The following is a 27,725-nucleotide window of genomic DNA, read 5'->3' on the forward strand; positions in this document are numbered from 1 at the left end:
ACCAGAAATTCATAACATGCTTGATTTGTCCCATATGCCTTTAAATTGTAGTATTCAGTCTCTTCTCAGTTATGTTCAAATTGAATTAAATTATTTCCACTGAAGAAAGACTGCTATCTAATAGATAAAATCTGCAGTGCTTTTACATTTAAAAAAATATATATATATAATGTATATGCGTCATTACCCCGATTTTGCATGTCCGGTAACTAATGTATTGAAAACTGCCTCTGTGATTGGAAGATCTTTGTTCTAAATGAATCCAAGAATTTTGCTGCAAGATAAAAGACAATACTGACTGACCACTTTAGTTGGATGCCTATAAAAATATAGAACACTTATAAAACCAGTAATGGGTCAATAATAACAAGATACAAAAATACTGGTGAAACTGCATGATTAACATTAAAAATCTGTATTGGAAGTGTGGGTGTGATCAAAGTCAGGAGTACAATGGAAGGGTGAAGTCTTCCAAACGTGGCAAGTGCTGCACAGATTACAAAATAGAACTACTACCGCATACATCTACACAGAAAAGTAGATAGAAAGTGTTGCATCTAAATTAACATTACATAAATCACACCATCAATGGATCTCTTGACAAATATGCGCCAGGTTTTGTGTCGTACCTGGCACCCTCAATATTTCCCTCGTTCCAGAAGGCAGCAATCAACCTTTGATATGTAACCTGTCATAAAAAAAAAAAAAATCAAGACTCATTATTTGCAAAAAGGAGTACATTAAAAAACACAAAACGCAGGGAAGAAAGGTGCGACCACTAATGGGGAGTGTACATTTAATTTGGAGTGGCAAATCTGTGGCGAACTGAAATACTGATAAGCAGGGCGGCGAGTGCACTGTGCGTCAGGTAGTGGAGGAATAAAAAGCGCGTATGCAAATACAGATGTATGCTCAAACCCTGATGCTTAAACCGACCTGTGTGTATCAGAGGCTGTGTAAGGGGGGCTTGGGGGGGGAAGGCGACCGCAGGGAGTCCCCACCCCCGGGCAGTTTGGGAGGGGGCGTGTGGAGGGAGGGGTTTGCGGGCCCCGCGCGGTTTTTGAACTTGGGCTTGCTAGTAGGGAAAAGATAGCCCAAAGGCAGCCCAATTAGAGCCCAAAAAGTAGCAAAATGTTGCCCAGGTATAAATACCTTGGGAGCCCGCCCCCGGCCACCATTTTAGGCTTGGTGACCTGGTGGCCGGGAGCGAGGATAGTGTCGTGTTTTTTGTCAGCGGTGTGGTTTATTTAGTGTTTAGTGGAGAGGTGTGGCTCACTGGTTAGAGGCGGCAGACCCGTAAGCAGAGAATCGGCCAGGGACCAGGGTTCAATTCCCGACGCGGCAGGGTCGTGGACCAGGGTCAAAACGGACTCGATAATTCTCGCTTCGGTACCTACTCTAACCAGGAACACACTCGGCAACTCTGGGCATTAAGCTTGCCTCATCTCTACAACGGCCCCCCACAGACGCCGGGGATGCCTGGTTTCACCTTGGAGATACCCAGAAAGGGACCATCTCACAGGGATAGCCAGGACGGGTTCCCCAGCGGTCTACAGCGCCGGGACGCCCCGTTGCTGGGGCAGCTGTGCGCTTTACAAGTCTACAACATTTTACATTTTTTACATTTGGTTGCGATGGCGTCTCAGGACTATAGGGTGTTGGAGGCTCTCAGGCTTCTGTCGGAGGCTGGTCGGATGGATCTGGTCATCGGTGATGTGGCGGGGCCGTCGCGCCCCCGCGGCAGGCCTCGGCTGGAGTGGCGGCGGCGGTGGCAGCGTGTACGTCTCCGAAGCGGTCGCGGCAAGTGACGGTGAGTGAGCGGGGACGCCCGTGCGTGCGGAGAGCGGTCCCCGCTCGTTATGGCCAGGCCCCACTTTTGGTGGCTTTGACCATTTGGGGCAAAGAGCTGGAGCACAAGAGGGTGCTTTTCCGTGTGGACAACATGGCGGTGGTGCAAATAGTCAATAGACAATCGGCCAGGGATGAGCAGATTCTGAAATTACTGAGGGTGTTTGTGCTGGGCTGTTTGCGCTATGACATTTCATTCAGGGCTTTGCACGTACCGGGCGTGGACAATGACATCGCGGATGCTTTGTCTCGTTCACAGTGGGAGAGATTCCATGGGCTGGCCAAAGAGGCGGACAGGACACCGACCCCGATGCCGGAGCACCTCTGGTCGGTCGGCAACGCAGGGTGTTTCAACTGGTGGTAGGTTCTTTGTCGGTTTCCACGCGTACGGCGTACACATTGGCATGGAAGGAATTTTTTGCGTCAGGTGCTAGTAGGAGGGTAGAGCCGGGGCGCAGTTCGGAGGATGTGGTTCAATTTATCCTTGACCTCATTGAGAAGGGTCTGTCGCGGGTCACTATAGCAGGGAAGTTGGCTGGGGTTGCTTTCATGGGGAAGCTTTTTTGGGGTTATGCCCCGTCTGCTGGGGAAATTGGTCGCAGGATGCTTGAAGGGTGGGCGAGAGAACGGGGCGGTACTGGGGTGTCCCGTTTGCCGATTTCCTGGCAGACGCTGGCTCGTTTGCTGGCTGTGTTGCCTGCAGTTTGCACTGACGATTTTGAAGTTGCGTTGTTTTCTACCCTTATGGTTTTCATGTTTTTCGGAGCTTTCAGGGTTTCGGAGCTCCTGGGGACCAAGTTGAAGCGGGGTATTTGTTGGCAGGATGTTTTCATATCAGACACTGGCGTACATGTTTGGTTGGCCAGTTCCAAAACAGATCAGAAGGGGGTTGGTAAAGGGGTTTGGTTGGAGGCAGGATCCCCTAGTTGCACATGTCCGCTGCGCTGGGCCAGGCAGTGGGGGTCGCTCTCGGGGGGGGACGGGGGCCAGTTAGTTTTTCAACACATAGACGGGGCGCGCGTCTCTGACTATCAGCTGCGCATGGTCCTGCGTAAGGGGTTGCAGCGGTTGGGGTTGGATGGCGCGCAGTTTGGGACACATTCTTTCAGGATTGGGGCAGCGACTGAGGCGCATAACCGGGGTTGGTCGCAGGGCGATATCATGCGCTTGGGGCGTTGGTCCTCTTCCTGCTTTCACAAATATGTACGGGAGGATCCTCCTTTGGCGCCGGCGTCTACTGCTTTGGTGTGAGTCTCATATTTGTTTTTCATTTCAGGTTCGGTGGCCGGGCCACACACGAGGGAGTTGACGGTGTGGATTGTGGGGCATTCCTTCGTCAAGTGGGCGCACGTTCAGGCGTGCAAAAGTTATTTTGGGGAAAGTTTGGGTTTCAATGGCAGCCTTTTTCGATTGGTATGGAAGGGTAAGGGGGGGATGCTTTGGAGGGAGCTGATCCCCTGTCTGAATAAAGCCATGGTGAAGGGTCAATGCCCGGATATTCTGTTAATTCACTTGGGGGAGAATGATCTTTGTAGTGTGAAAGGGGTGGTATTGTTGCGAGCCATGAAAAGAGATTTGGCGTTGTTGAAGGAGCAGTGGTCGGGTTGTCAGGTTCTCTGGACGGAATTGGTCCCGCGGAGGGTGTGGAGAGGGGCGTTGAAGCCCAGGGCGGTTGATAGGTCTAGGAGGAAAGTGAATTTGGAGGTTTCTCGGTTTTGTCGAGATTTGGGCTTCGGGAGAGTCACCCATAAAGATATCCGCTTTGAGGCAGTAGAGTTTTTTCGGGGAGATGGGGTCCATTTGTCGAGGTTGGGCATGGATCTTTATTTGTTGGAGCTCAGGGAGGTTTTGTCTCGGTGCTTGAGGGGGCAGAATCAGGCTCGGTAAGTTTGAAGCCCCTTTTTGTTGGGGGGCAGAAAGAGGGGAGGGTAGTTGCACCGCCCCCCTCTTTCTGGGTGGCGGGGGTTATGGTGATTTTCTGGTCAGTTTTACCGGAAGTTGGTGGAGTTATTGGGGTTGAGTTGGGGTTATCGACAGGAAAAGGTTAGTTTGGTAAATTTAGTTCGGTTACACAGTTTGGGGGCCGATAGCTGAAAAGGGGCAGGCAGGGGAGTTTTGGTTAACAGAAGGTTTGGATTTAGAGATTGTTGGGGGGTTATACAGGAGTGTAATGTTATAATGTTTTATAATGTTTTTATATTGTTGTAATGTTGTAATGTACGGGCGGGGGTGGGCTCGAAGGTATTTAGGGGAGGGGGCGGGGGGCGGGGCTAGGCATGTTATATTTAGTGAGGCCTAGTTTTGGAAGGCGTTTCGGCCAAGGAATTTAATTTGTAATGTGCACCTGTTTCCAATAAAGCGGCCTTTTACACACAACGATCTTGTCAGTGGCCTGCTTCCCCCCCTCCACCCCTCCCTCCCAAATGCATGTGTGCCTTTAACGACTCACACGGAGGATTCGTGGAGGAATTTCACCGCGGACTCGCACACAAAACTCACAAAGGAGAAATAAGTCCACGGAAGGCTAGTTTAAACTAAGCACACGCTGACTCCGAATTGTCACACTAGACACAAGACTTACTTAACACGGCACGGATGGTAGGGTGCCCTGCTGAATGCAGGCATGTCTTTACCACGTGTCGATGTCCGGCACACAAATCATGTGACCAGGGTGAGAAAAATAAGCACCCAAAGAAACCAGAAAGCGGACAACAAAATTGTAACATAAGGGTGCTCTGCCTACTCGGAGGTGCCTAACATCCGAATGGGAATTTGGGGTCGCTGCCTTTCATATTTTTCACCTCAGTACTGGAATGCCTTTCCTCTCTCTATATACATCTTTGTAACCATTGTATGATCATGTGCCTTCTTTTCAATCGGCTTCCATTAAGCAGGACCGAGAAACCCATTGCGGAGACAGGCAAACTCTTACAAAAGCGTGCCTAACGTGAGGTGAATGTAGGGAGAAGGCCTTATGCTGGTTCTGAAAAACTTGCCTGTGCTCATTAGTCACAGCTTTAAAGTGGCTAGTAATTAAAATGACAATAGATTTGTGCTAAATTGCATCATATAGGATTTCCCCCACACCAATGCGCACTCCTGCAAACTAGCATGGTTGTCAGATTGACAGGCCAGAGCACAGAGGCGGGCGTTTCCGCTCTGCGGGCTGCATGAGCTCCGTTCACAGCACAGTACAAGAGGCGCCGTGCAGAAATGATCAAATGAATACCAACCCGATTTGGAACAACATTAGCAGCTTCCATTTTTGCCAAGAGGTCGGTGGGCGAGAATCTGTGCTCGTTCTGAAGGTAAAATTTCAGTAAGGCATTGTAATGGCTCACATCATACACAGCTCCTGAAGTGGAAACAGAAACACACGACTACATAACATTTACAAACAAAGGTTTCCAACCAATTTAATATCCACCCGTGTGTTCTCAAGCAGGGCGGGCCCAGACTTAGAAGCCACCTATCTGCAGACTGAAAAATATTTCTAGTGAGCCTAAAAGCTACGCATTAGCGCATTACCATGACCAGCTTTTCATGCAATGCAAACAAAATATTACACATGGACAATTTAAACAAGCTGTCTCCGTGGAGCAAGTCAGCAACAGGTGTGTGCGCGCGCGTTAGGCAGCCGCGGATGGTGTGTGCGCGCGCGTATGTCTGTGCGTCTCAGAAGCGCGTTCACAGACCCCGATGGCTGCGCGTGCCCTGGTCTGTCTCCCTTGGGAGCAAACACGGCAACAATAAGTCTCATTGGCGCCAGCGAGACCTAATAAAGGAATAATTTTCACGCTCTTCCAGCATACTGATACCTGGCCGTTAAGGAGGGACGTGTTTACCACACAGTTGACAATGGGATTCAAAATCTCTGCCATGGATGCTAAAAATGTGTCCGGGCAAGTGTCTACGGGCGAGCCAGATTTCAAACCCTTCATTATTGCCAGTGATGTCTCTAAAGGCATAGGCGGGAAGATAGAAAGGCAAGCCCTCTCCTCCTGGCACTGAGTGGCAGTCTGAGGAGTGGCCGACCCATCATTCACACTTGGGCTGTCAAACGAGGATTGCATAGTCACGATCTTCGTGTAGAAGAAGTTAGCTAATTTACCAATCCACTCACTGGAGGGAGGGGATAACCTGGACACAGCCCTAGGTGAGGAGAAAATGTGACCATGTCAAAAATGTCTCTACTTTTATTTCCTGCCGATTCGATTTTAAAAGTAAAGAAGTTCTGCTTAGCTACCTGTATCTTTTTGTGGTAGCCTCTTAGGGCCTCTTTGTAGTTCCTTTTATTTTCAGCCTTAAAATCCTTCCTCCAAACTCTTTCCTGGCATTTACAATCCTTTCTACTCTGACGTAAGGTGTCGTTGAACCAAGGGACTGAACGTCTGATTGTTCTTAATAGGCCTGGGGTAGGAGGGCCAAGGGTCAAAGTACCCTGTGCAATCCACTTTACAAGCGCCTCTGCATCCAACTCTGTCACCAGTGAGTATGGGAGGATGTAGGTCTAATTCTTATTTAAGAGCATCTGGAGTAATCTTATGAAGAGGTCTGGAGGTGGAAGATGGCTGCTTAACCGGAGTCGATAAGTGCTTTAACAATTTAGGTAGCCTGAAACTGACCAGATAATGATCTGACCAGAGAAGGGGTAGAGGAGGCTCTGTCTGAATTGAGCAATTTGCAAATACCTGATCAAGGGTATGACCTTTCTCATGCGTGGGGGCAAATATACATGGAATGATAGTGAGCACACCCAGGGAATCTATCAAGGAAATCGTCTCTGAGGCGTCCTGTTGATCCATATGTATGTTAAAATCCCCTAAGGGGAAGAAGTGTTTAAATCTGGAAGAAACAGGCGAAATGACATCGCCAATGGACTTCAAGAAAGCCCCTGCCGGCCCTGGGGGTCTGTACAAAAGGACTCCTGCCAGGCACTGATGGGGGGGACAGGGTAGCCTGAAAACATAGACATTCTGCCCCTTCAATTTCCTCCAGGGGAATACAAGTAATGGTTGTCTGTTTTGCTAATAATAGCGATTCCACCTCCCTTGCTTCCAACCCGATCTTTCCTTATAATAGAGTAGCCAGAGGGAATGGCTGAAGCTATGGTTGGATTGGATGAATCCGAGAACCAAGTTTCAGTCAAAAACAAAAAATCAAGTTTGGTCTCAGATAGTATATCATAAATGTGCAAAGCATGTTTATTAAGTGATCGACAGTTTATCAGTATAGCTTTGATTTATTGTTGTTCCTTACCTCACACACGTGCAATGTTTGTGCAGTGCAGTCAGGGCAATTGAGTCTCCGCGTGACTATAGAGTCTCACACAAGAGCAGTGTTTGTGCAGTGCAGTCAGGGCTTCAGAATCCACACATGACTATAGAGTCTCACACAAGTGCAGTGTTTGTGCAGTGCAGTCAGTGCTATAGAGTCTCCACATGACTATATAGTCTCACATAAGCGCAGTGTTTGTGCAGTAGTCAGGACTGCAGAGTCTCCAAGTGACTATAGAGTCAAACACAAGTACAGTGTTTGTGCAGTGCAGTCAGGGCTATAGAGTCTGCACATGACTATAGAATCTCACACAAGTGCAGTGTTTGTGCAGTGCAGTCAGGGCTAAAGATTCTGCACATGGCTATAGAATCTCACAGAAGCGCAGTGTTTGTGCAGTCAGGGCTATAGAGTCTGCACATGGCTATAGAGTCTCACACAAGCGCAGTGTTTGTGCAGTCAGGGCTATAGAGTCTGCACATGGCTATAGAGTCTCACACAAGCGCAGTGTTTGTGCAGTCAGGGCTATAGAGTCTTCCCTTCACTATAGAGTCTAACACAAGTGCAGTTTTTATGCAGTCAAGGCAATAGTCTCACACAAGCGCAGTGTTTGTGCAGTACAATCTGGGCGATAGTCTTCATATGCCTACAGTCTGACATAAGCGCAGTGTTTGTGCAGTTAGGGCAATAGTCTCCACATGACTATAGAGTCTCACACAGGTGCAGTGTTTGTGCAGTCAGAACTACAGATTCTGCACAGGACTATGGACTCTCACACAAGCACAGTGTTTGTGCAGTGCAGTCAGGGCGCTAGAGTCTCCATGTGACTATAGAGTTGATGGAGCAGAGCAGCAGGTACATTTGGGAAGGTGTATTTCGTTTGAATAAGTTGAAAGTGGGGTTTGTGTGAGCAGGTGAATGGTACAGCCTCGACTCCAGATGTTGTACCGGAGCTACAAGGCCTGGGGCAAACATGTTCTATAGAAGCTGATGGTATGTGCTATTCTTTGGTCTAAGACTGAATCTTCTTCTGGATCCAGATGGGCTGGGGTTGCTGCAGGGAACACATAGATATGTTGTGAGCTGCACAGACATGTAGCTGGTCTGGAGTTCAAATCCTCATGATCGACTAGTGAACATCAGCCTAACTTCTCATGCAGAGTGCATGACGGCACCTCCTGAGAGGGCGGGGACACTGGGTGGGCGCAGGCATGGAATGAATGATGAATTGAGGTCACCTGTATGGGTGGTGTGGCCGGATGTGTAGATCTGGACTGAGCTTGGGTGGCATAAGGAAGTATATTCACATTTTACTTCAGCAACACTCTTACTCACGAGTTTATAGAAAGAAGAAACTGGAAAATGTTAGATTTCCTTTCTTAAGTAGTGCTGGTATCTACTCCTCTGCGTCCCATGAAAGAACCCCTGTCTGCACATGCCGGACCCCCACCCCTGTACCAAGTAGCCATCTTCGCAGTTCTTCCAATTGTGATCGCCGAAGGCCGTTTAGAGCTTTGTGTTTTAGGTCGAGCCTGAGTCAGCGCGCATGCGGTGCTCTGCGAGACTTGTTGTAGTGGAGTATGTAAGAGAAGCCCCGCCTACTCTCCATACATTTTTCATTGGCTTGTGTCATTGTCCTTCGTAAACGCTGTCTTGCGAGTTGTTCTTAGGGTTGTTAGTTCCTCCTTAGTACCGCCTTGTCTGCATTTGTAAACACCCATGGTGACTGGCCCCTTTACTTTGGATGCGACATGGCATGTCTTATTAAGTTTGTAAGCACTTTTTAGGTCTCGCCTGAGACAGCGCTTTAGCGCTGCTCTGGCGAGACTTATAGTAAGCGAGTTTCGGAAGTGCAAACAGTGCTTTTCAGGCCTCCAAATACAGTGCATGTGCGCCGGCCGTGCGCACCATTTGGCAGCCTGAAAAGCACTGCCTGATCACTTCGCGGCCCCTTTGATGTCCTCAGTGAGCCGCGCGGCCACTGAGGACATCAAAGTGCACACCATTTGCACTGTGCCCGCCCCCACTCCCCCCTCCCACTCCCTCCTCGTCAACTTCAGTGCGCGCTTGTTTGTTTTGCAATCAGAGTTTTCAACTATGAAAACGATACTGACAAATTTACTACTAGCATTAGCAAAACGTGTCTGAGGATTCTGATGTCGGTCAAAAAATATCTAGCCATTTAAACCCGTAAGAAAACATTTACAATGCTGGATTCGTGCGTCAATAATAGACATTGAAATCCCAGGTTTCACAGCATTATAGCTTTCAAGTGTACGGAGAAAATGAAAATGGAAAACACAGGATTGCTGCCTGGGCCTGCCAGGCGACCAGGCCTCACCCTTATCATTCCACAGCCGAGGGCAGATGGAGTGTGATTGCCATTTGCAGCACAATCCTGTAAATGTACAAATTCATAGCTCAGCCTATGCGTTACCAGAGCATTGCATGATGGGGAAACAAATATCCCCGTGTCGAGGTGGGCAATTAAATATGCATGCCCTGTTGTCGATATTGATTGAGGTGAGACATGTCTGTCTCGTGCATAAATCACTGATTCCTCCTTTATATCGTTTATTGATTGGCATCTTTCTTACAAGAACGAGGCTGAAATGAGCTCAGACACGTTACTCACCCTCCATCTCCGTATCGAAGGATTCATCATTCAAAAGCAGGCAGAAACTGGTGGGAGGATGTGGCCTAACCGCTAGAGCGGTCGACCTCGATGTAAGGGAACCGGGCTCGAGTCTCAGCAGCGACACTCAACATGCTGTGATTCGGGGCAAATCACTTAATCTCCCCGTGCCTAACAAAAAACAAGCATTTTTTCTCTTCTCGTAGCTGTTTGTTTGCCACGGTACTGCTTCTAATTACAGGGTAGGTAGGGCTGGCTGCTGTGTGTGTGTGGGGGTGGGTGGGTGGTGTTGCTATGGTTGCCCGGATACCCAGGGAAGGAGCACAAGTCCCGTGCCCACCTACGCTATTCCTCGCATTGCCTACCTGCCTCAGATGTTTACAAGAGGTAACAATGGAAGCTTTCCACTCTGCCTATCCGTGCCAGCTTTTCTCACTACCCACCACTGGTGACTGCTCGCGCGTCTAATTCGTGCCAAAGCCTCCCGTACTTCACTAATGCTAACTTGAATTCAATGCCCATTCGTTCGTTGGCCTCTCCGCAGTCAGCGTTTGTAAACAGGTGCAATTTGTTATTGTTTTTAGGTCTCTCCTGGCGCAAAATTAAACACGCGCCACCATTCCCAAAGCCCCTGTCCCGGCTGCGCACGCTGCCCTGACTCTAAAAGCAGACGAGGAATTAAGACCTTAATAACAGTAATGCTAATTACAACCCCCGGTTTATTCATCTATCAAAAGAGGTAAACATTTGTTGCAAGCGCTATTTCCGGAGTTCCTTTTAACCCAGAATATCCTGCTTTTCTTGAACATACCGGACCGGTCTCAGGTCTGCATCTAGCAGCAATTGGAAATGTGTTCTGTCCTCTGCGATAGTCCATGTGTTTGGTGTATATGAACAGTAAAATAGAGCCCGAGCAACAATCCGGGTCCGACTGCGACAGAAAATGGGTCCGGTCATTGGCTTCTTTTGATTTCATGGTGCTCCTCTGCAAATAAGAACTATGGGTAAATGGCGCTTGCACGTACAGTTGTTGCCTCTGACTCGCTTCATTGGCAGTTTTTAAGCAGACTAGGCCAGTGCGCATGCAAGAGGAATATGCACTGATGTTACTCACGCTATAACATTCTGCATCACAAGCAGTCAGTGCTTGCATGGCTGACAATCCCCTTAAACTTAAAAATAGCTGACAGCGCAATAAAAAAAGCATTTGCAATGCAATAGTTTTTGCTGATTCCTAGTAGCCCCTTGGGTGCCTCTCGTCGTTTCAGCCCCCCCCCACTCCCAGTCTCGGAGCGCGCATTTCCTGTTCTCGGCCACTCACTCACACCTTCAACCTGAAATCTGTCTTCCTAACCCTCGCTCCAAATGATACTTTTGTAATTTTGCAGAGTGCTGTTGCATTAGGAGCCCTGGCTGTCAATGGGGTAATGTGGTGTTTATTGCACTTGGAAGCAGGCTTTGATCAGAAGCGTGGTGGTGTTAAACGTTGTGAACTCCCCCATCCCTCCTCAAGGCTGCTTGCCTAGAAACTGTTGTGGGGGAAGGGGGCAGCCTGCTGCAGTGAGCATTTGTCCTCTTGAGTGTCCAACTGCTCATCCCAGCGTCCCAACTATCTCCCTCTCTCCCTGCGGAGCCTTTCATGTGGACGCTGTGCTTTCACTTTTACTTCAGATGCTATGCTTAAATTGTTCTTTCCCTAATTTCATGGTATCTATACATTCCCTTTATTTTCTTCTCGAGCCAGCAGATTATCTACCATAGGGAAGCATGCTTTTTTTTAATCTGAAATACCCAACTTTATTTCGCTGCACGGGATGCTACTTCTGATTGCCTTGGTTTCAATGATAGATTGTTTACTGTTTAAAAGCACACATTTAGTTATTCTTTCCCCATCTTTCAAGCAATTTGTTAAGGTTGCAAGCAGCATAGGCTGTAACTGCTCGTACGACATGATTCTTCAGTAGAACGTCACATAAAAATCGTCCATATTAATTTTTAACACTGCTTTTTTGTTTTTGTGTACTTTCTCAGTCAGGGGTCATCGGGCAGCTGCAGAGCTTGTTTTAGTGTTTCTGCTTACATATACTGTCTAAAGTATGCACTGATAAGGGTAGAAGTACAGGAATATGGCGATTTCTTCCCTAATATACATCACTGTTCTATTCTAATCCTATTTGAAGTAATCCTGTAAAATCCTACCTATGAATCTTCTGAAAACACGCCACTTAGCGATACTTTACTCTGTAAAGTTTACAGACTGTAATTTTGCTTTAGCTTTAATATATCACTCCAACACAGCTTCTTTCTTTTTTCTGGTCCGATGTCCCATGAAAAATAACTATGTGAACCAATCACACGCGCGCTCACGCGGTGCCAGTCAGTGGTGCGTGCAGGCCCTGTGGGGGAACTAGCAGATTGTTGGGCAGGCTGGTTGATGCCTCTCAAAGGCCTGCAGGGCTCGCAGTTACTTGAGTTTAAGCTATTGGTATTGTAAATGACAATGCCCTTTATTTAAGTTTTTAAAACAAAAATAAAAGGCATTGTTATTTGCAATGGTAATAGCTCAAGCTTGCGTAAATGCAATAGGTCTCGCATTTACAAAAGTTTAAGCTATTGGCATTGTTCATGACAATGCCTTTTTTATCTATTTTATAAAACAAACACATAAATAAATGCTATTATCATTTAAAATGCCAATAGCTAGTGTTGCATTATTATTAGCAATGCCAACTGCTCACACTTTTATAATGCGAGACCTATTGCATTGCAAATGCTTGTTTCTTTAATGGGTTTCTCCTACTGTGGGCATGACGTGCTTTCCTCGCCATGCCCGATTTCACTTTCAAGCAGCCCCGGACAATGGTGGCAGCTTCTTTGAAGTGAAATAGGTCTCGCATTCACAAGAGTTTGAGGTATTGCCATTGTAAATGACAATAGCTTAAACTCTTGTAAACGCGAGATCTATTATATTGTAAATGCTTGTTATTTATAAATCTGTTTCTGAACAGTTCTGCTTGTGTGTTGTTCAGGCAGTAACCGCTAAAATCAAGAAGGGGGCGCTGCGCTCCCCATTAGGGCCTTGTTTCTGCTAACAGTGCCTTAGCAAAATTAATCGGAGGCCTCAGCGTCCTCTGTTGTCCTTCTCTTTAGGCACGAGCCATGGCAGGAACGGACATACTCTACTTGATTTTATAGCACGAGTTTTTAAAGTGGTATTGTTAGCTTCCACATTAAGAAAAGATGCATTAGCATTTTTATTTCTAGTTCACACTAGGTATACTTCACGCCCCCTTGTTCTCAACAACCATTGCTTGGAGTTACTGAATATATCTAGGCTATCCTATTTTTGGTTTAAACCTATAATAACTGATAAAACCCCACCGAAAGGGAAATAGCCCTCGCCAGTGCAAACATATAAATACTGATAAGACACCTGCACAACCACAAACTAAATGCCATTCAAAGAAAGGAAAAGGAGAGTGAAAGAGTCTTTTTTATTTCTTCCTGAAGGGGCCATTACAATTTAACTTTGCAGCAAGAAAATACCAGGCTAACCTTCTGCTTGAGTTTTGTTTAGGAATGTCACTAAAATATTTTTTCTTCCTTTTTTCAGTTTTGTGGTCTTTGGTCTAAAGATGCAGGGTTTAGAAGCATGTTTTATGTCTTTTTTTATTGTTTTATAAACTGTAGAGATTCAAGAAATATCAAAATCATATTTGATATTTTGGATATGTTTGATCCTTTCACTCATAGGTAAAAGGGCTGTTTCAATAAGAATCTTTCCCAATCGGTACCATCACATTTACCCACAGATAGAGAATGGGTGAAACCCTCCGTTATACCAGCCCTCTTTTCTAGCGAGTCAGTATTGATAGTAGGTGAATTGTCAAACACCCCAGGCTTTAAAATTTCAATGTGTAGTGACGGGTATATGTGAAAAGAGTGCTGTCACCAAGCATCTGGGATAGTGGTAAAAACATGACACCAGACTTAAGGAAACATGGAACACTGCTAGAAAGACATCTTCCCATGTTCAACAAAGACTGGAGTGATATTGTTCGTATTTGCAGTGATTCAGCTATGTAAATGAATAAGTTGTGTGTTGACCTGTAAAAATTGATACCTGAGCTGAAGTGTTTCCCTGCCAGTGATTCTTGCCACCTGCTTGCTGGTATGATGAATGAGTTAATGAAGAATGCTATTGACTTTGTAGTCAATTCTGGTGATCCCAATTGTGTCATTAAACCGATGGTTCTCAGTCCTGAAGCCGTGAATGCTATATTATCCATGTGGTGACCGTTTACAGATGTTTTGCTTAGTGATGGTGTCAAAGCCAAGAAATGGGAGGATCTCTGAACGTATATTGATAGTAATTTGAAAAAAGTACAATCTACTGCATTCTTAGAGTTTTACAGGAAAACTAGAGTCTGAAAACACCCTTGCCTGCCAAGTGTTCAGCATGATTGGTATGGATGTGAAACATCTCCTTGAGAGTAGACTGGACAACACTTTTAGTGACCTTGGCACTGCAACATGGTCCATGTTAGAGTGCTTGCCACTTGGTAAGCAAAGCAATGCCGAGGAGCAATCCAGGAAATGGTATTTTACAATGCTGCATCGGAAAGTCCCTTCAGCCACCATGGCATTTGAAGTCAATGAAGCCTCACTGTGGTACTCTGCTCAAGTTCTAGATCCCTTCCATAAAGGGGAATTTTCTCCAGACTTTGAAAAGTGCTGCTTTATTTTTGACCGCTTCAGTAACTGTGAGGGCCTAAGCGTCCAGTTCAACGCATATGTTACAGAACCTGTCCCAGAGAATCGCAATCTTCAGGTGCACCAGTATTGGCATGGAAAGCTATGTCAGTGGCCAGAGTTAGCAAATTGTGTACTGGCTGTTTTGGCGTTGCCCGTCTCAAGTGCCAATATTGAGAGGGTCGTTTCACAGATAAAAATGTATTTACATGGGAAGGAAAGATTGAGTGTGGATGACCAAAGACTCACTGAAGAAGTATTGTATGGTGTACTACAATAAGTTTGATTTCCAAAAATGTATTTGGACCTCATATACATTGTATGTACGCTGTCTATATACCATGCACTATCAATGCAGCAAGCAAGCAATGATAAAACCAAAACGTTCCATAAACACTGTTTCTATTGTTTTTAATGGTGCGAAAATGTGTAACCACTGATAACCACTGTTTTTTTAAGGTATTAAAATCACTGGGGAAAAAAAACACCAGAAATTACCAAAATAGATACTGAAAACAGGAAAGCCTAATTATATATATCCCACAAACATCCCTCTCCTGTTTCGAGCTCTCCAAGTTTGTTTTTCATGTGCTGGGGTCATTTCTTTTTTAAATAACTTATATTCCCTCCCCACTCAAAGAACATCCCTGCAATATTCGTCAGAATTTAGGCATCCAAGATATGTTTTTTTCTCAAGGTCTGGCATTAGAAAAGAACTTTTGAATTTCAAAATATACTTATAATTATTATATACGTTTACTTATAATGGCTTTCAGTCAGACCTCTTCCTTCATTGGTCTGTTGTCATTGACATTTTCTTCTGCCCCCCACAGTATGGGGCAATGGGTCAACCCACGGGAGCCACCGCTTAACTTTAGTGTAAGTGACCGCATTCTGCCTTCTTATAAGCAACCCATGCATCCTTTCCTTAAGCGCCAGTGACGAATACGGAAAAGTGTACGTTTTCAGACCAAACCCATTTTAGCCACTAAAAAAAAAAAAAAAAAAAAAAAAAAAAAGAATTTACGAGGGTCAGACAGCCAAAGTCAAAGTACATTTATTTCAATTAATAAAAACCATTACATTTTCTACATGGAAGCTAGAGTTGAAATGTTAAACATCATTAACACATGCTGATAAAGGAACATCATGTTATTTCACCCATACTTTCAGATTAAAGTGCAAGGTATTGGTGCAAATTTCGCTATAAATTGCAATACAGTAAAATTGTAAAGTAGTACTAGCAGGATCTCCACATCCATTTATTCTTGTTTGCTTGGCCAGCAGCAGTAAAGGTTCAAATATTTGTGCACATTTCGGTGGAGAGTGCAAAAGCCGTAGAATTATACACTAATGGAGATAATATTGTTGTCTCACGTTATTACAGCCACGTTCTTGAATTAAAGTGCAAAGCTGTTAGTGAAAATCTCGCTGAAAGTGCAGAGCTGTAAACATAATACAAATAAAAGCTCTTCGTCAATATTTTCATGTTCCCTTAGTCAGATAAGGTAAGGCTGGGGATAATAGTGCAAATTTCACTAAAAGTGTATGGCATTAAAATTGTTAACATGTACATAGTATCGCCACATCCATATGTTCTTTATAGAGTGAACAATGATACAGCCTCACAACTGTAGCTCGCTTTGTTTATTGTGCCTGTTGCAAAATGGTTATTTAGCCTTTCGGTGCCAATAACCTATCCGCTATTGCGATACATTTTATGAAGGCGGCAATTGCTTGAGGAGATTTGCCCTTAAACAAAAAATGAGTGCATGTCGACATGACCTAATACCATGCGGGTTATAAATTCTCTGCAACAAACCCTTGCGTTCAGTTAGAAGCATGGGTCAGATTGAAATGTTAATCAAGCTTTCTTCTTGTAAATGACAAAGTCTGCACTTATTGTAGATGGTTTGGCAGCCATTTAGAACAGTCAATTGTTTGACACAGGCCAAAGCGCAAATGGTGCAGCTTATTTTTCGGCCTGGGCAGCGTATGCGCTGCTCTGCGAGGCTTGCTGTATTAGAATATGGAGTTGAAGCCCCGCCCACTCCCTGCCCATATTTGTCATCGGCTTGTGTCATTGTCCTTTGTAAATGCTGGCATCTGATTCATTAACAGGCTTGTTAGTCCCGCCTTCTTTTCATTTGTAACCTGCCATGAGGACTGGCCCTTTTACTTCTGTTGCTACACGGTATGTCTTATTTAGTCTGTAAGCACTATTTTCTTGAATGAGTTTCTCTTACTGCAGGCACGACATGCTCTCCTGCAACATTCAGCACTCCATGCGCCCTTTCACTTTCCAAGCAGCCCAGGACGATGGCGGCCGCTTCTGTGAAAATAAATAGGTCTCGCATTTACAAGAGTTTCAGTTATTGGCATTGTAAATGACAATGCCTTTTATGTGTTAATTATCAAAACAGATAAATAAAAGGCATTGTTATTTACAATGCCAATAGCTTAAAAAGGGGTGGGGGAGGGTAGTGAGCGATAAATCACTTTTCAGACATGGCTTTCTTCTGATACACGATCGCTGGGCTTGGTGATTCTGGTAACGGATGCATCTCTCCAGGGACTTGTGTTTGACATGGTGGCCACAGGTTTTAATCCTAGAGGGCCCTCTCGGCCTTTCATCCTTCCAGGGTCGATGGAATGGGTGCCATTGGGTACACATACTAAGTCATGTCTCAGACAATGGAAATGTTGTCAGAGGCAGACACAATGGAATGGGATTTTGTTTTACATGAATTATTAGTAAACCAGTCCCGTGGGCTCCACTTCGAGAGAGGTGGCTAGACTGGAATGCAGGGGTTTCTATAGTACCAGAAGGTGCCACGGCAGGTTGTTTCAGGGCCTCAGCAGTGATATAATCCTCCTTCAGGTGGGGATGGATTTCTTGATAATGACCAACCAGGGGATGTTTTATCTGCAGGTTCTGTTTGAAAAATGCTTAAGAAGTTCCTAGGTGGAGTTTCTCTACCAATTCGTGTCTTGGTTTTGTTTTGAGATTATGTCAATATTCTCCCCCCAAGAAACATGCTTCTATAGGATTCCTTTCCTGCCTCCAGATTCAGTGCCCTTCCTCTTACCAGACGTCTTTGGAGGTTTATATAGTGCGAACTTGATCCCGAGGGATATCGGACTGCTTTGCAATTTGAGGGAAAGGAAGGTAACAGTTCCGTACATGAGTCAAATGGGAATATAAAACAAGGAATCGAATAGGGCTCACATAACGAGGCCGGTTGCACATCCTGGGGTCAGCAAAGAATGGGCCGGTAACTGATACATAGCGACATAGGAGGGGAGCAAATATACTAATATACGTACCGCTGATAACAAGCGGAGTGCTCTTCTGCACCTGTCCAAGAGAGACTTCAGGTATTTCAAACGGGTGAGTCAGGTGTTTAACATTTTGCATTTCCTAAATAGCAAATCCAAGAAATCGCTATTTAGGAAATACAAAATGGAATGTACAAAAATAGAAGTAGAGTAGGAATGGCTATTAGGAAATCACTATTTAGGAAATTCTCATTTATAAGCAACAATATTATCATTAACAATTATAACTAATAATATAAATATATAATACATATAAAATAATAATTTATAATATATATTTTTTTAAATTCTTTTTTATTAACATACATCAACATACTGGTCACTTCACAGATTTATAATGATAATTAATAATTATGATTGATAATAATATAACTATAAAATAACATTTAGTGAATTGTAATATTTAGGAAATGTGTGATTTCCTAATAGGAAATCGCAAATTAGGAAATGCAAAACTAAGGGTGCCCTGGGGTCTAAGGCCCCCCCACCCCCGAAGCACCCCCAAAAAAAGTGGTGCACATGTAAAGCACACAAATGCCCTAGGGGCATGTGCGTGCTACATCGCACTTTAAAAAATGCATTTAAAAAAAATTGTACAAGGTTACCATCAACATGGAGTTGATGGTAATACCATTTCCTAAATGCCCATTTTGCATTTAGGAAATCCTTGTAGATGTGCTTAGGAAATCGCAAATAGGAAATCCAGATTTCTACTGGGTAGAAATCTAATTTTGCGATTTCCTATCTGCATTTGTACATATGAAAAGGCAATTTAGCATTTCTTAATGGACTGAAATTGCGACTCGGTTCATTAAAGAATTCTAAATCCTTTCGTACATATGGCCCCATCTTCTTGTAATTTGTGGATTTCAGGAATACGTACTCCTGCAAGAAAATCTTATGATAATATTTTGTTAAGTGGCCGTCTTAAGCCTTCATTTGATCTGCAGAGCAGTCCTATTGGCTTTAAAATTTGTAGTTACTTGAGGACAAACATCTTTGGTTTTATACATGACCTGGATTCTGCTAGTAAACTTTTCTCTTCTCAGGGTCACCTTCTTTACAGAGACTCACAAATATTCCTATCTATAGAATGTTATCTTGGTAACATTCTCCACATCACAGGATTTGGAGAGGGGCCCTTCTCTATTGTCACCTATATTTAAGTTCGTACTGTGGCAGATATGTTTTTTTTTAATAATTGTTTTCAGTGACTTATTTTTATAGAGATTAAGGAATTATCTTATCATTCTAAATATCAATGACTCTTCAAAGTCATCCTTTCCATTGTAAAGGCCTTTTTTATTGGTTCTACCGGGGTTGATTGATCTCAGAGGGTCAAATGTTACCAACATTTGGGACAGCTAAGATAGTCTTTATCCCTTTGTGTCTATTTTAAGTGAGTGTACTTGTAAGTTCTCACCCTTTTGTGTTACTTGGTATTTGGACAAAGATCCTCTAAGCCCAGAACAGGTGTTTCCTACAGGGGATATGTTTGTTTCTTTAAGACGTCTGTGGGCTGCAGCATTGGCTGCTCTTCCTTGGTTTTCAAGCAGAAGGCATCTCAGGGAAATCATTTGTTATGTTATTTCGATTTGTAAAGCACACACTAGTCACCTGTGAGGTTATCCAGGCGCTTGAACGGGTGTATAGGAGTGAGGTCCCCACAGAGCTATTCGAAGAAACAGGTCTTCAGATTCTTGCGGAACTCAAGAAGTGAGGAGGAGGCTCCGATGTGTTGTGGGAGGTTGTTCCATGTCTTGGGTGCGGTGTAGGAGAACAATCGACCTCCAGTTCTGTCTTTGTGGATGTGGGGTGTGTGCGAGTGAGTGTGGCTCAGCGTAGGCGTCTTGCAGGCAGTTTAAAGTATGTGCGGTTGTTTAGGTATGCCAGACCAGTGTTGTGCAGAGCTTTGCATGTGTGCGTGAGGAGTTTGAATTGGCTACTTTTGTGAATGAATAGCCAGTGGAGCTCTCAGAGGTGGGGTGAGATGTGGATTGGAGAGGGTGGTTGAGTATGAGTCTTGCAGCGGTGTTCTGTATGGTGTGAAGTCTATGTAGGGGTTGATTGTCCAGTGGCGGCTGGTGACATCTGAAAGTGGTGAGGCGTAAAAGTTTGTCAGGAATGCTATGTGGAGAGCAAGTGAAGAGACCATGCCCGACTGCCTTTAGAGAGGCCTGGTGGGGGATCTCCCCCAGGCAATTGTTTTTAAAAAGAGTGGGCAAATGGTGCATTTTCAAGCAAATTTGAGAAATCAAGACGGTTAATTAATCCATTGTGAAAGTGTAGTTATGACATCAAAGAATAGATTTCATATGATAATGACGTAGGTAGCTGCTTATTCAGTATAACCATTCTTAACATACCTGCTCAGTGCTAGCTCAGTGCAGTGGCCTGTTCACAAGAGCACAGTGCACCAAAGGCAATTGCGGTCTCCTGGGAGCTCCTCTCTCAAAGATTAGATTAGACTAGAAAGGAGTACAACCTAAGGCAACATGTCTGTGCCAACCCATGGAATCTGTTACCACCAGCCCTGTGTTCAGGTCTCGCCTGATCCAGCGCTTGCGTTGATCTGGCTGAGACATTTTGTATACAGGCTTTTCAAAGTGCTGCCGTGGCCTAAAGCTTCAGTGCACGTGAACGTGCACGCGCGCAGCACCATGTGTCTTTCCAATCGCTTTCACTTTCGCGGCCGCGTCACTTTCGCGGCCGCGTTGCCAAAGCTGGTCTGGTTTGGCTCAGGGCCCTTGGCACTCACTCTGCCACTGATTTTGGTAGCATACACACTGCACGTGCTGAGCTCGCATAATAAGTTGTCACTTATTTTCAGTGCACATAACCCTGGCTGCAGCGTACAGAGCACCTTTATTGCCCCAAACAGAGGACAAAAAAGAGGGAACATTGGTGCCCAGGCTTTGACAAACCACTATACTGTACTACATAAAAGACAAAGGGCTGAGGTAGAAACCCGCCCTGTTCCCTTCTGCCTGGTGAATGTGCTGTGTTGGCAGGAGTTTATTTGCTCGTTACCCAGTCAGCCGGGGGCAAGGGCAGCAGAACTCCGTAAGTCTATTTTGGAATTGCGGCATTAATAAGCAACTTGTGCTCCTGTGCACGGGAACTGGCACTTAGCTCATCTTCATGTGCCAGGCGGACTGATCATATTTCAGTTTTAACTAGGACCTGTTTAGACAAAACATCTTCCCTGCCCAGTACGCACCACAGAAGCCGAGGTAGCAGTTCTGCTCTGGGTGTGATTTGAGAAGAGAGGTTCTTATTGTTTTGAGGTGCTTCTTGCTCTTTTGATCTGGAATGGTCCGTGGCCATTGTGAATGGAATTTTCTCTCGAGTTTATTATGTTTCTCTTTGCCGCAGCTTTTGTTTTCGGAGTTGAGGTAATGAATTGCACGCTGGCAGGCAGCGCCTTTTAGAACTGTTTGCTTTCTGGGCAGAGTCCTGCCGCGGCGTTGAACTTAAGCATAGCCCGAGAGCCTGCTGTATTGTTTGTATTTTCCCATACTGCCTGCATCAACTTTTTTTCCACGCATGAATTTCCAACATTTTTGTTTTCTCTGAGTAATGCGCACTGTTACTTCCTTCAGACAGCAAGTAGAGTTTTAAAGGATTGTTTCAAGGAGCCCGTCAGTTGTTGACACACCGGAAGGTGAGGGAACTGTTTGCTTGCAGTTACGGACCTTCGTTTGGGGTTTTTAGTATGGTATAGGCGGAGCAGCAGAAGTAGGTTTCCGTTCTGGACTTTAATTCTTCCGAGCTCTGGGAGAAACCCCGAATGGACTCTAGGTATCCTGCTAGTTGCAGCGTTTGCGCGATGGCAAAAGAGGAAGTGTACTGTTAAGTGTTTTTTTTTTTTTAAGTAACGAACATTGGTAGGGAAGTTTGTAGAACTCCCCACGTCTAGCACCTCGAAACACATACTGTGATAATGTCGTTTTTAGAGCAGTCTCCCTTGCAGAAGCACTGTAGTATTTCGTGCCAGATTTAACTGATGGTTACTGTTAGACCTGGCACCATTGGCGTGAGTCTCCCTTCCATTTTTCCGCTGTATCTCCTCTGTTTTTGCTGGTTATAGATGCTCTGGGCGCTGTGCCACTGCCATTCAGTGCCACGGCGCGAATGCTCCCTTTGTAAAGATGACATATGAATTGGTACATCCCTGATTGGCTTATTTGGTTTACCTGTTAGTCCCTAGTAGCGTGGCCTGTGTGTGCCCAGGGCTGGTAAACCGAATGCTGCTGGTGGGCCTGCAGCACTGGTTTGTGCCACCCACAGAAGCAGCTTGTAAAGTGTGTCTCAGACCTGCCACTGCAGTGTCTGCGTGCAGTCCAGAACTGCCATCTTGGCTGTGAAGTGCACCCACTTCCCAGCCCCTAAAACCTTCCCTTGGCATCCTGTAAGCCTCCCTTATGATAGGGCGCATTGTATGCGTAAGGTAGGACATGCCCTGATGTATGTAGCATGTCCTAGTAGTGAATTACACCCCATTTCGTTTTTCACTACTGTAAGGCTACCTGTTCTCCATAGGCCAGAATGGGAGGTCTGGGCTATTACATTCTATAGTCCTAACTGACCCACAGAACATGGTAGAAAAACGAATCTAGTATGCCTGAGCTCAGGATATTAAAATACATCTTTTAGTGAAGGTTATTTTTATATCCTGTGTTTGAAACTACCACTTTTAGAGTATAGGTACTTTCTTGCCTAAGCCTTCCAGTTTGCTCTGCTATGATGTGTATTGGCTGTCTGGTTTTGGAGGGACAGGGCAGGCTGAGTCAGAACTGGGTTGAATAGAGCGACCTGCCTTGGTGTGAGGGGAGGGGTAGCTCCTGCACTTGAATAGGGCTGTGCCTGGCAAGGTGAATGCTGGCTCCACCTCCCACTGTGCGTCTGAGGCAGACCCCCTCTTTCTGAAAGGAAGGATGCAGCCTGATCAACAAAGTGCTCCAGGGCTGGGCAGAACTGGTTCTGGCTGGGTTCAGAGACTTGGGACCCCTAAGAACAAAGACTTTGGGGGTATAAATATTTGTGCACAAACCCCTACAATTTGTATTGCTCCTGGATAACAAGAAGAACCTCTGTCCGTGTGGCTACAGGAATCTGCAAGAGAAGGGCTGTCCTTGTGCCTTGAGTGCTGTTCCTGGGACTGGCCTGCAGTGGTTACTACTGGACTTCAAGAAGAGGAAAAGAACTTTGATTGGACTTTTATTTCTTTTGCTACAGCAACTACCCAAGGGCTAGGAGAGAGCTAGCCTCCTGCTGGAGTCTCAGGCACATCAGACTCCACCATCAGCCTCCTGTTTCCTCCCAGCGAGGATTACTATCTGCAGGTGAGGCTCCTGTGTGTTCCAGGACCTCTATTTCCACTGTTGAGAAGAGAGCGCTGAAAATCGTCGCTAACCTCCGTTAGCGAGCCGCTGCAGCTGGTGAGCGTGAGAAAAATCGCCGCTCCGCTGTCGCCGAGCGCTCGCTAACCCCGAAGATCGTCGCAGCACCTGTCTGCGGGCCTGAAAACGCCCGCTATCTGAAATCATCGCAACAGGATCATCGCAGCGCGGACGCCGAGCGTTCGCCATTTTCCCCGCATCGAATCCGGATCGTCGCTCCCTCGCGGAGCGCCATCTTTGTCAACGCAGCAAGATCGCACACGCAACAGGCTCGGTGCATCATCCTCCCTTTGCGGCAAGGATTTCATCGCATCACCGGCTTAGCGTGAGGAAGTTTGTCGCTTTGTCCTGCCCGCAACCCAGCGCATCATCCTCCCTCGCGGTAAGGATTCAACGCATCGCTGGTTAGCGTGAGGAAATTTCTCGCTACAGCTCCTTAGCAACATTTTTGTTGCTTGGCTCCAGGAACCAGATACTTTGTGAGTAAAAGGGTCGCAGAGACCCCTGCCTTGAACTAAACATCATTTTGTGCATCCTGAACTATTTTTCCTTGCAGCATTTCTAAAGTAATTATTTTTTTATAGTATTGTGGATTTTTACTATTATTGGTCTTGTGATTAAGTCTATATAAAAATACCTATTTTTCATAACTACTTGAGTGGTGTCCATTTGTAGTGTTCCTCATTAGATTACTGTGTATGGTCATAAATGCTTCACACACTGCCTCTGAGATAAGCCTAGCTGCTCGTGCTACGTTACCACAGGGTTGAGCAGGGGTTGTCAACGGGTGTAGGCTGCTTACTCTGACTTAGGAAGAAGGGTCCCTACTTGGACAGTGGCCAGCCATTGCCAACTAGAGACCCCCATTTCTAACAGTTACCAATGTGCTTTTTAGAAATACAAAGTAAACTTTGAAATTCATTAGGGAAACGGTTGAGGGGCAAATCAGAGAGTTTGAAAGCCTTGCAACTACGCCCAGCTGATCAGAGAGGTGGGCGAGCCACAGAAAGCTCAAGCCAAATGCCAGGCTCTAGTTCAGCTGTAGGTTCTCTAGAATTCTAGCCCAAAACGAGCTGAGATTTCATGTGACTTTTGCCTGCCACCTACGGTGTACCCTCAGGCGCCTAACATTAAAGATAAAACATCAGCCTTCAATGTGATGAAGGAGAGATAAAAAGATCCCCATGTAGTGGGTGAATTGCAGTGTGAAACCAGAAATCCTTGCTCAATCCCAGCTTCCCTGCTTGACCAACGTGTGTGATCCTAGGCAAATATTTTAGTTGAACGAGCTTCCTTTTTAGGTCTCGCCTGGCTATCGCGTAAGCGATCGCTCAGCGAGACTTATGTAGGGGCTTCAGAAAATGCTCCCAAAGAGCGGATCGGGTTGCGGTTACGCGCACAACCACGCGCATTCCATTTGCCACCAGCTACTTCCTGCGCGTGCGCCGCCTCACGCATTCAGAGAGATTTAGTAAGGGGCACAAGACCTTAGGAATGCGGTTTATGGCCAGTGCATGTGAGGCATTCGAGCGCGAAGCTGGCATCTGGCATCGGACTTGAAAGCAGCAGACTGCTTTCGCCAGCGGGCGCTCGGCCTCACTTCCTGCATCCCCTCTTACAACAATTAACTTTCGTTATAACTCACACCCCATATGCTCGTTCCCTCCCACCCTTCCTTTGATGTCCTCTTTTCTTGTTGTTTACAAACCACGCCGCACACTGCTGCACGCCGCACACTGCTGCACGCCGCACACTACTGCACGCCACACACTGCTGCATTACACACTGCTGCACGCCTCACACTGCTGCACGCCTCACACTGCTGCACGCCTCACACTGCTGCACGCCACACACTGCTGCACGCCACACACTGCTGCACGCCACGCGCTGCTGCATGCCGCACACTGCTGCACGCCTCACACTGCTGCACGCCTCACACTGCTGCACGCCGCACACTGCTGCACGCCGCACACTGCTGCACGCCGCACACTGCTGCACGCCGCACACTGCTTTTATGCGAGTTTATGCTACTGACATTGTAAATGACAATGCCTTTTATTTGTTTTAAAACCAAAACATAAATAAAAGGCATTGTAATTTTACAATGCCAATAGCTCAAACTCTTATAAATGCGAGACCTATCGCATTGCAAATGCTTGTTTTTGTTTATTTCCAGACAAATGGCTTGCATTTGAAAGTGCCTACTTTCAGCAAACATGTTTATGTAGGCTGCATGAAATCCATTTGTCAGGCCATAAAGATATCACACAGCAGGGTTGAGGGCTCAGGAGGAGTCAGATGGGCAGGGAACTGTTTTGCTGGCAAAGGATATCGAGAACAGGACAGCCTGAATCCACTGTGAAAAGTAAAACGAGATTTATTTACATGGGAGTCTGCAAGCATTTGTACAGTTTTATCAAGCCTCCTATGGAGAGAGACGGCTGTGTGACCTGGTGCTGCAATTGGTACCGGTTAGGGGTGATATATGTCCCTTTTCCAAATTAAGCTGTTCAGCACAAACAAAACATCCTGTACGAGCGGTGCTGCTTATAAATGTTTGTGTTGGTCCCTGTTACGGGCGATCAGATCGCGATCCTGAATGCCGTCCTTTAAATGGCAGTGGTTTGATGAACAGGGACATTCAGAGATGCATCGAGCTACACAAATAATAAAAAAGTGCATCTTTCGCATGGCACCGCCGAACAAAAGCTGATCCGCAAAGTGTCACTCTGAATGCCATTTGGCCTGGAAAGTGAATTCTTATAGCGCTGCCATAAGTTTAGGAATTGACTATTGCTGCTGTATCTGCATTTAAATTGGCAAAGCAACATCATTGAATGAAATATTTCACATGCATTTCACAAAAACGTGTCTAATAATACAACATTCATCTGTCTTGTCACAAAGCTTGTGTTTTAAAAAAAAAAAAAGTCTATTTCACTGTTGTAACCTTACTACACACAGTGGTGTTCCAAATACACTTTCCAAGCACCACACACTCTCTACATGGAGTATCATACACATCACGTGGGCAAGCGCTTCAACGTCTGGCCTGTTGTGGGAAGCACTATCTAAATGTTATTGTACCATGCAAACGTATAATGCAGTCAAGTGTATGGCCCATTCTACCATCATCGAAAATAATTTTTAATAGATTCAATATAAGGTATTACAGCCTGGTGAGTTCACTGTGTTCAAACACTGATAATATGTCATTATTATTACCAAATTCAACAGTATTCTTTATCGACACTGGAAGGATGAAAAGCTATGACTGGCTCAGTGACTCTGCCGAAACATGAATCGGGCCTGGTGTTCGCACACAGGTCTCTGATTGCAAGTGGTCCCTCTAGCCTTTCCGAAACATGTGGAGTAAATCACGTGCGTTTCAGGAATGTGTGTGGCTCAGTTTCTGCCACTGACGTCCTGGTAGAAGAGTTTGGAGATGTGAAAGGGAATATGTTGTTGTCCCTTTAGTCACATCGCCATTTGAGGCCCCGCTGTTCACAGGCACATGTGCATACTGACAACCAAAAAAGCGTACAACTATAGCATACAACTATTGTACTCGCAATTTTTAAACATTTTTCAAAAGTATGAACGGGTGTTGAAAATGATATGCAGATCAAATGGTGATACAATAACATTGTGTACTGAATACACCATGTATATAGCACTATTGTTTGCCTCATTTTCCAAAGCTCTTTTGTATCTGATAATTGATTGCAGCAAAGGAGACCCCGGAGCGCAATGACTCATATTGTCAAAATAAACTAAGATGTTCAGGACAAACAAAACATCCAGCACGGGCGGAGGTGCTCATTTAAATTTCTGTTGGTGTCTGACCCTTTCATTCACGTGCACACAAACATATCGAGGTCCTGGCAACCGAAAATTACTCACATTTCAAAGCTTTTTTTGTGTTTCATTAGTAAATGTTCCATTGGAGCGATTTTTGCGCCTACAGCAAAGAAAATCCCGGAGCTCTGTTGCTCGAATCCTTAAAATAAAGGAACATGTTCAGCACAAACAAAACATCCTGTACGAGCAGAGCTGCTCTCGCGAGCCAGGGGTTCTAGGTAAAAAAGCACAAAGTGCTGTGTGAGTCTCAGCGCTCGGCCCAAGGATATCCTGTGATTCTGGGCAAATCACTAAGCCTTAAAAAATCTGACCTTGAGTAATGTATCCCGCGCGCTCCTTAAATGCGCGCCAATACCGTTGAGTTGTGTTTAACTACAAACTCTCCTGTGTGAACACCGCATGGCTGCTTAACTGAACGCACATAAAAAATCCACAAAAAGTGAAGTATATTAACAGCTTAAAGTAAAAATAGGCACCTACCAGCCTGTATTCTTTTGAGCCTACGTTGTAACAAACACAACAAGACATGGCTCAGCTTCAGCTGCATAACGCTTTTCAAAAGTGAAAGCACACTCGACTACAGGTGAGGAAAGGAATGAGCTGCACCCCTCCTA

The 27,725-nt window shown here is 45.4% G+C and overlaps 2 protein-coding genes across 2 annotated transcripts in view; one reads left to right on the forward strand and one right to left on the reverse strand.

Moving 5' to 3' along the window:
• LYRM2 (LYR motif containing 2) overlaps positions 1–27,725 on the forward strand; it is a 138,306-nt gene that overhangs the window by 25,519 nt on the left and 85,062 nt on the right. The window lies entirely within an intron of this gene.
• LOC146863429 (leucine-rich PPR motif-containing protein, mitochondrial-like) lies at positions 317–27,669 on the reverse strand. Its single transcript, XM_085642854.1, has 3 exons — positions 27,592–27,669; positions 5,082–5,203; positions 317–688 (listed from the first exon to the last, which is right to left on the reverse strand). Exons 1-3 carry the CDS (start codon positions 27,656–27,658, stop codon positions 578–580), a joined length of 300 nt encoding a protein of 99 aa, XP_085498980.1. The 5' UTR covers positions 27,659–27,669; the 3' UTR covers positions 317–577.

This window comes from Triturus cristatus, chromosome 2_2 (assembly GCF_964204655.1).
Source record: "Triturus cristatus chromosome 2_2, aTriCri1.1, whole genome shotgun sequence".
NCBI classification, from domain to species: Eukaryota; Metazoa; Chordata; class Amphibia; order Caudata; family Salamandridae; genus Triturus; species Triturus cristatus.